Genomic DNA, 8,592 nt, shown 5'->3' on the forward strand with positions numbered 1-8,592 from the left:
TTGCCTGCAACGAACATGCCAAACAAAACCAATAATAGTAGTGGTCTGTCTCTTTTGAAAGGGTGATGTATGGTGTACAAAAGGCCTTGCAGGATCTTGATGAAGATCTCATTGACTGTGAGAGTGAGAGGGGCAATTCGGAAGTATCTGAGATTGGGTAAGTTCAGTGATTCAGGTAGTTTCTCAGAAGTTAAATTCCCTCATTTTGGGGTACTTTTCTGTTTATGAAAGGTGGACTTATACACTAGTAATAACATTTACATGATTGTATGTTGCAATATACAGTGTAATAATTATTATTAAATTTAATATGTTATTATCTTTATTGTGGTGAGTGTGTATAAAACACATAACATACTTATTACTAAAATACATATAGTCTAGCGGTTAAATGCAAATCTGAGGAGAATTGTGCCTTTGATGATAAAAGCACGATTTTTGGCACAGAGATAATAGAGATCTTAAAAAACATTTTTTGATATAGGGCCATCCCAGATTAATCACGTGACCTCCATTACATTTATCTAAAAATGACGTCATCGGGGGCGATCTTTTTGCTTTTTGCAAGTAGAAATAGAGTAGTATTACGTCCACTTTTTCATAAAATCCTTATTTTTCCGCTCCCATACATCTAAAAATAATGATATTTTTGGAATGGTAGCTGTAAATCACCGATGGTGCTATATTTCAGTTTTTATCATTTGGGAAAACACAGAAGTAACGTCGTGATAGTCAAAATGGTCTTGAGGCAAACATCACTCGCTCATAGAGAAGAGTCTTGGCCATTTCAATATTATGCACTATAAATGAAAATAAAATAAAGCGTTATGTGAATTTCGCACTCGGGGACATTTCGTAGCGTTTAAGTGAAGTCCATCTCGACCGCTGTCCCTAAGATTACATTCAATGCTTTGGGAGAATAATTCAGTCACTACCAGCAATGTAAGTATTAAGTTTTATCTTATTTAACTGAGTTTAAAATTAGATTAGATTGTTTCTTTCATAGCCAAGAGATAAAGTTAAATTGAGTTGACTTTTTTTAAATAGAAAGTTTTATATCGCTTACTCCAACACGTGCTATTTAACTTCGGTAGGAAAGTTAACAGCAACAACAACTTGACGGCTTTTTATCTCAAGATATTTATGATTGCTTGTCAGTTTGAGCTTAAGTTTCGTTTGTTTCGTTCAAAGTTAAAGCAAAATGTTTCTGTTAGCCTGTTATTAGCGAAAAGTTTTTCAGTCAGAGAACGTTTTTCAGTATTAGTTTAACAATCCTGGCTTTAACTGTTAAAGTAAATTAAACAATTAAATAAAATATCTAGCCAAATTTTTCCTTGCGAGAAAAAAGAATTGGAACGTGAGCATATATAAACTCACTTATTTAGTTTGTTATTGGTTGGGAACATTTCCTAGTGTTGTGTAGTCTAGTATTTATGCATTGAATAGCGGAAACAATTTTGTATATGATATATATCTTCATAATTTTAAAGAACATGGTTACATATTCAAAAAAGGTATACTTTCAGTCTTTTTAATATTTCGTGAATTTCGGCTTTTCAGGTAAAAAAAAACTCTTCACTGCAAGCCGCCATAATTTTGATAGTAAATTGTAGCTATGGCAAAAGTTTACAAGGTTATCAATGACCCTTTACAACCTGCAAGGGAAGCTTCTGATACGTCGTGTTTACCAGTAGATTGGAACAAGTGTATTTTGTGTCAGACAGACACATCCGAAATCCTGTCTTGTCCGGCTGATTCTAAGCGTATCACGAAAGGAGCAGGTTATAAGACTGTGGCAGAAAATCTTCAAGCTTTTGAGAAAATTGGTTCTTTACCTAAAACAATAAATCTGTGCTGATTAAATGAAGGAGAAGGAATCGAAGCGAGTTTCCAGCAACATAAAGCCAAATGGCATGACTCATGTAGACTGAAGTTCAACAAGACAAAACTCCAGCGGGCAGAAAAGAGAAAAGCAGCTCCAGATGATAGTTCAAGTTCAAAAAGCCCAAGAAAATACACGCGTAGAAACGTTGAAAAGGTACCAAACCCTATTCATCAATGCTTCTTCTGTGGTAAGCAAGCTGAAGGTGAAGACTCCTTGCACAGAGTATCGACACTTGAGCTTGATGCCCGAGTTCGTCACTGCGCTTTACAGTTACAGGACAAACCTCTATTAGCCAAACTGAGTGCTGGAGACATGGTAGCTCAAGATGCTGAATATCATGTCAAATGCCTTGTTTCCCTTTATAACAGGGCACGAGGAACCGAAACATATAGTGCAGAAAGTGATGCGGATGCCGTTAATTACGGCATTGCTTTTGGTGAACTTGTTTCTTATATAGAAGATGCAAGAATGGACAATCTGGTAGCCCCAATTTTCAAATTGTCTGACCTAGTCAGTCTATACAGCAACAGGCTTAAACAACTTGGAACAGAAGTAGCTGGACGCATCCATTCAACTAAACTCAAGATTAGAGTGTTGAGCTACTTTTCAGAAATGGAAGCTCATACCCAAGGCCGTGAAGTTATTCTGGCTTTCAACGGGGATGTTGGTGCCGCACTGAGAAAAGCATGTGAACATGACGCTGATGGGGATGCTGTTCATCTTGCTAGGGCTGCTACTATAGTTAGAAGAGATATGTTCAGTAAGAAAATGGAATTCAATGGCTCATTCTCCACTACTTGCCAGGAACAGTCTGTGCCTAATTCACTGCTAGCACTGGTTACTATGGTACTTAATGGACCAAATATCAAATCACGTTCCTCCAATGTGCCTCAGGCTGCCCTTTCTCTGTCTCAGCTTCTTCTATACAACAGCGTGAAGCGCTACAAGGAAAATGATACAGATATTGTCCGACACAGCCAACAAAGAGAAGCACCTCTACCAGTCTATTTAGGTGTGATGCTTCATACAAAGACCAGGAAACGTGAACTTGTGGACGCTCTTTTTAATCTTGGCTTGTGTATATCGTATGACCGTGTATTAAAAATCTCCACTGAGCTGGGAAACAACATTTGTTACTACTATCAGCAGAAAAAGGTTGTTTGTCCCCCTCGACTGAAAGGTGGTATTTTCACCACCGCTGCAGTAGACAACATTGACCACAATCCCAGCTCAACTAGCTCTCACGACTCATTTCATGGAACTGGGATATCCCTCTTTCAGCACCCCACTGAGAAAGACAATGACGAAAACAGTGGAGTTCAGCTGCCTGCTGACGCAATTCAGGACAATATACGTGCACAAAAGAAGGCATTAATGCTACCAGAGTTTTACACAACGGTGCCTCCTGTCGCTTTGCGTAGGGACGACCCACCCATCCCACAGCTTCAAGGGCCTAACAAAGGAGAGTGCCAGCGCATTCCTGAAGAAACAGTGAAGGAATACCGGTACAGTTGGCAAAAATCTTTTTTTTTTTCGACATTGCTTTCCTAGGTGACTGTAACTGCAGTATTAATAACTACAAAACTGATATTTTATTTGTACATTTTACAGGTGGTTGCAAGAGGTAAATCGAGTAGTAACTAATGAGACCGTAAAAGATGCTGATGCCGTTTCCTGGTCTGTATACCATGCAAGTCTGCAACCTTCTAGTAAATCATCCGAATGTTGCGTCACAGCAACCTCTCTACTGCCTCTTTTTCATGATCAAGCCCACTCCGTAGCCATGATTCGCCACTCAATGGACGTTGTTAGCAAAGTAGTGCAGAGTTTAAATCCTGGTCAGGTGCCCATTATCACTGCAGATCAACCTCTATACACAATTGCAAAGCAAATCCAGTGGAACTGGCCAGGAACCCATGGTGAGGATAAGTTTGTAGTGATGTTTGGGGGACTGCACATTGAAATGGCAGCTCTGAAGGCCATAGGAAATCTCTTAGACGGCAGTGGATGGGGAAGTGCACTAGTACAAGCCGGTGTTGCTACGCCTGGGACGGCTGATTCATTTTGTCGCGTTACTCATGTGACACGCACTAGAAGAGCCCATCAGATCACGGCTGGCAGTCTGTTTGTACTTCTTGAAAAGGCTTATTCTCAGTATCGTGTCAGTCTGAACGAAGACCAGAATCCGCTGTCATTAGAAGAGTGGTGTTCGCACAGTGCAGAACTTTATCCACAGTTCAAGTTCTGGTTGCTTATCCTGCAGATGCAATTGGCCGTATTGATCTACATTAGAGCTATTAGAGAAGCTGACTTCGAGCTGTACGTTGACGCACTCACGCAAATTGTTCCGTGGTTCTTTGCTCTAGACCAAATTCACTACGCTAGATGGATCCCTGTTCATTTACGGGACATGGTTACACTGAGAGACGTTCATCCAACTGTTTTTGCTGAGTTCATGAAAGGAAATTTTGTTGTAAAGAAGACAGAATGCAGATTCTCGGCCATAGCAATTGATCAAGCGCATGAACAGAACAATGCTTCTGTGAAAGATGACGGAGGAGCTGTTGGCTTAACGGAAAATCCGGCTGCATTGCGGCGGTGGATGGTATCTGGACCAGAGATGGCCAGAGTTATTGAAGAGTTTGAAGCATCAACAGAGAAGAGAAAATGTTTAGATTTCCGTCATCATGAGGAGGCCAAACACGTGCAGAAAAAATTTGCACAAAATGTTGAAGATCTCGCCAAAGCCATCGAAGAAATGGGAAATCCATTCACCGAGAACAGCAACGATCTTCTTGTTCTGGACAGTAGAGACCTTGCAGATCCAGCCATTATTGATTCTGTTCGTAAAATTGAGAAACTGGGACAAGAGCAGTATGACATCTATGTAGGAGAGAGGCTAGTCAATCAAACAAAGTCCGTCTGGGAGCCTATCAAGAAGAACAGTTTGGCACTATTTAGCCGACCTCCAATCCGAGAAAAGACAAAGTCGCAGCTACAGCTTGCTTCCCTGAAAAATGACTGCTCCCTCTTTTCACGTCTTTACGTTGCATCGCAGGTCCGCAATGGCAATCTTGATGAATTTTTCGAGCATGAGAATCAGGCATACCCTCCAGCATTATCACAAAATGGCAAGCTGAGAACCGGTACTAAGTCTGACCTTGTTAGATGTCTGGAAGAACTCGTAAATTCCTGCGAGAATGCCACTCATCCCAGTGTGGAAGTTATCATCCTCGATGGCTCTGTCATTGTAAACATGCTTCGACCAGGTTCAGCAAAAACTTTCTCGGATTATGCTTCGCAAGTTTTTCTTCCATACGTAGCGTGCCAGCTGCAGCAAGCAAGTAGAATTGACATCGTTTGGGATGAGTACCGCCCTGACAGTTTGAAAGCTGAAACGAGGGTTAAGAGAGGAAAGGGAGTTCGAAGACGCGTAGAGGCTTCAACACCAATTCCAGGAAACTGGCAAGAGTTTTTGCGGACTGATGAAAACAAAGTAGAACTGTTTCGTTTTCTAGCAAATAGAGTGCCATGCATCGAAACCGAAAAGCAAGTTCTCAGCACTATTCAGTCTGATATAGTTTGCAATCAGTCAAGAAATGTTTCGAGGCTTACCCCATGTACACACGAAGAAGCAGATACCAGGATCATCTTGCACTTGGAGGACGCTGTCACTGAAGGATTTAACAAAATATCCATTCGTACCGTTGACACCGATGTAGTGGTTTTGGCAGTGACAGCAGCACAGCGCAACGGAAACACTGAAATCTGGATCGCTTTTGGTACAGGAAAGAGTTTCCGCTTTTTGCCCGCTCATGAGATGGCTAGAGTACTGGGACCAGACCGATGTACTGCCTTGCCGATGTTCCACGCCTTTACTGGGTGTGACACTGTTTCATTTTTTGGAGGAAGAGGTAAACGAACTGCCTGGGACACGTGGAGATCCTACAACGATATCACATCGATATTCGTCTCTTTGGCAAACACCCCAGAGTCTGTGGAGAGCTCAGTTACATCACTGGAGCGATTTGTGATTTTGCTGTATGATCGCACCAGCAGCCTAGAAGACATCAATCAGGCCAGGAAACACCTCTTTGCGCAAAAAGGGAGGTCGATCGAAAACATTCCACCGACGAAAGCAGCCCTTGTACAGCACATCAAGCGGGCAGTCTATCAAGCTGGTTATTGCTGGGCACAAGCGACGACTTCAAGCCCTGATCTCCCATGCCCTAGTGAATGGGGCTGGAAAAGAAAGGAGCCATGCAGCTGGGAAGCCAACTGGACCTCACTGCCAGAAGCAACGGCGGCCTGCAGAGAACTTTTGAGGTGTGGTTGCAAGAAAGGTTGCAAAAAGAACTGTAAATGCTCAAAGGCTGCTCTGCAGTGCACAGCTCTATGTCAATGTGGTGGACAATGCACTGAAAACTAGGATTTTTCATGGCGAAACAGCAGTGAATTCTATGCTTTCTACGCTTTCTATTACATGTAGCTTTTATTCATGGTAGTAAGGATTTCTTAGAACGAAAGTCGTTTTTTTCCATTTCTAAAGTGGTGTTTTTAAAACAGCAGGAAACCAGTTTTTCTATACGAATCTGTCCCTATGTTCGTACCAAGCTCTATAATCGAACATTTGCAATAGTTTTTTCTACACCATCATGTTGCACTTTTGTCATGTGTATCATAATTTGGTATAAGAGAACCAAATTCTGTATTATTCTTACTTTTACCCCATGCTCACACCTCATTTAGTGCTTACATGACGTTTTTAAGTAATAGGGTTGTTGCCATGACAACAGTAAACGGCTGTGATGTGAGCATTGTGATGAGAACACAATAAATACGGTGTAAGAAGCATCCTGACCTTAAAGTGTAATTTATTTCGTTAACTGCTATAGATTTATTAATGGCAAATGTAAAAAGGTCACGCCCTTTTTGAAAAACGTCGCCATGTTGGTCACGTGACTAATTTGCGATGGCCCTATATCTAAATTTTTTTAAAAAGATATGAGCTGCAAGTGTGCCAAGTTTCATTCTTTTATCATAAAAGGCACAATTTTTACTCCCAACTGCTGGACTAATAAGTACACTGGCCACATTGTGATGGCAGGTTAAAGCTTGATAAGATCTTCATATGGTATAAGATGTGACATTTGAGTCAAAAAATATTTTTATACTATCTGACATAGGTCTGACATAGAGGAAGATGATGGAGAGATGAGTGATGAAGATGATTATAGTGAGTTAAGAAATGAAAAGCCTGTGTATGGCACAGTGCCACCTGCATTGCCCACACCTCCTGCTTCCAACCTGTCTACCTTGCCTGTATCTACTGTACCCATGACCACTGTGCCTGTGACTACTGTGCCTGCAAGTACCGTGCCTGCGACCACTGTGCCTGTGAACACTGTGCCTGGGACAACTGTGCCTGTGAGTACTGTGCCTGCTACTACTGTGCCTGCGACTACCGTGCCAGTGCAATACCGCAAGCTTGGCAGGCTAGAAGAACAGGCCCATCTGGAGGAAGAAATATCACTGGTTAAGGAAACCAAAGTGATTTGCTCGTTAGATATTCTCCTGGAATTATTCAAATACTGCCGCTATCCAGGCTGTGCAAATGAAGCAAGTTTCAAACATCACACAATAGGCCCAACTTTGATTGTCAACTGGAATTGCCCATCTGGTCACCAAGGGAGATTTTCATCATCTAAAGATGTCAATGCTATGTATGCTAACAATCTTCAAGTAGCTGCTGCAATCCTGCTATCAGGGAACAGTTTTTTCAAAATTGAAAAAATGGCAAGATTTATGGGTCTGTCCTTGTTTTCAGATGCCACATTCTTCAGGATGCAGCGATTATACCTAATACCTGTTGTAAATGAGTGGTGGTCATGGCAGAGAGAGCAAATTCTCAAAGAATTTTTTGATAAAGAAGTTATTGTCTGTGGCGATGGCCAATGTGACTCGCCTGGCCATACAGCTAAAAATTTATGCTATTTTCTTATGGAGTTGGCAGTGGTTACATCCTGGAAGTTGAAGTGAATGACAAACGCCATGTAAATTTGGTATCAGTGAACATGGAAAAGAATGCCCTGCGTAGTGCCCTTCAGCGACTGAGAGGAATATTGAATGTAGTTGAAATTGTTACTGATGCCTCTTCAACAATAAAAAAGTTGATTGGTAAGATACTGCAAGCAATAATTAAACAGGTGTATCAATATTGCTTTACTGATACACTTGAATTTTGTTCATTATTTTAGTCTTTTTTACTCTGTACTCATGCATAAAAAAAGAAAGAAAAGCGCATGAACTTGTTGCCTTATACTTAATGGTATAACTTGCGTTGCCTCCAACATTGACTACTGGTAATTTCCATTTTAACCAGAAATGAACAAATTTTTTGTTTGGTTTTTCTTGTAGCTGATGAGTTTCAAGGAGTATTCCACAGTTTGGATGTTTGGCATAAGTCAAAGAGTATAAGGAAGTGCCTGGCAAAGGTAATATCATTCCCCACAAAAACAGTACTTCATATGACTCACTTGTCAGATCTTCTAAAATCAGAAGAACAGGATTTTACTGTAGCTTCTAAAACAAATATAAGTAGAAATTATTGATGGTTAGCAAAACAGTTAACTCTATGATAGTTTAACAAAAAAGGAAACAAAAGCTAGGAAAGAATACTTATTACTTGCTGTGGACTTAATCCATTT

At 40.8% G+C, this 8,592-nt stretch overlaps 1 protein-coding gene and 1 pseudogene across 1 annotated transcript; both read left to right on the top strand.

Annotated features, from left to right (window-relative positions):
• Positions 1–23: 23 nt before the first annotated feature.
• The window catches only part of LOC140930656 (uncharacterized), a 10,795-nt pseudogene continuing 2,226 nt past the window's right edge, over positions 24–8,592 (top strand).
• On the top strand, positions 1,616–6,957 carry LOC140929931 (uncharacterized). The gene is made up of 3 exons (XM_073379615.1): positions 1,616–1,781; positions 1,869–3,390; positions 3,497–6,957. The coding sequence occupies exons 1-3, from the start codon at positions 1,616–1,618 to the stop codon at positions 6,312–6,314; spliced, it is 4,506 nt and encodes a 1,501-aa protein (XP_073235716.1). The 3' UTR covers positions 6,315–6,957.

The sequence above is a fragment of the Porites lutea genome, chromosome 3 (assembly GCF_958299795.1).
Source record: "Porites lutea chromosome 3, jaPorLute2.1, whole genome shotgun sequence".
Taxonomy (NCBI): domain Eukaryota; kingdom Metazoa; phylum Cnidaria; class Anthozoa; order Scleractinia; family Poritidae; genus Porites; species Porites lutea.

What these genes read in the sequence shown, in the direction of transcription:
- LOC140929931 (XM_073379615.1), top strand. Translation starts at nt 1,616, where the DNA reads ATGGCAAAAGTTTACAAGGTTATCAATGACCCTTTACAACCTGCAAGG. An exon ending in GCGTATCACGAAAGGAGCAG is followed by an intron (nt 1,782 to 1,868) that starts GTTATAAGACTG and finishes GATTAAATGAAG; the next exon opens with GAGAAGGAATCGAAGCGAGT. An exon ending in GAAACAGTGAAGGAATACCG is followed by an intron (nt 3,391 to 3,496) that starts GTACAGTTGGCA and finishes TACATTTTACAG; the next exon opens with GTGGTTGCAAGAGGTAAATC.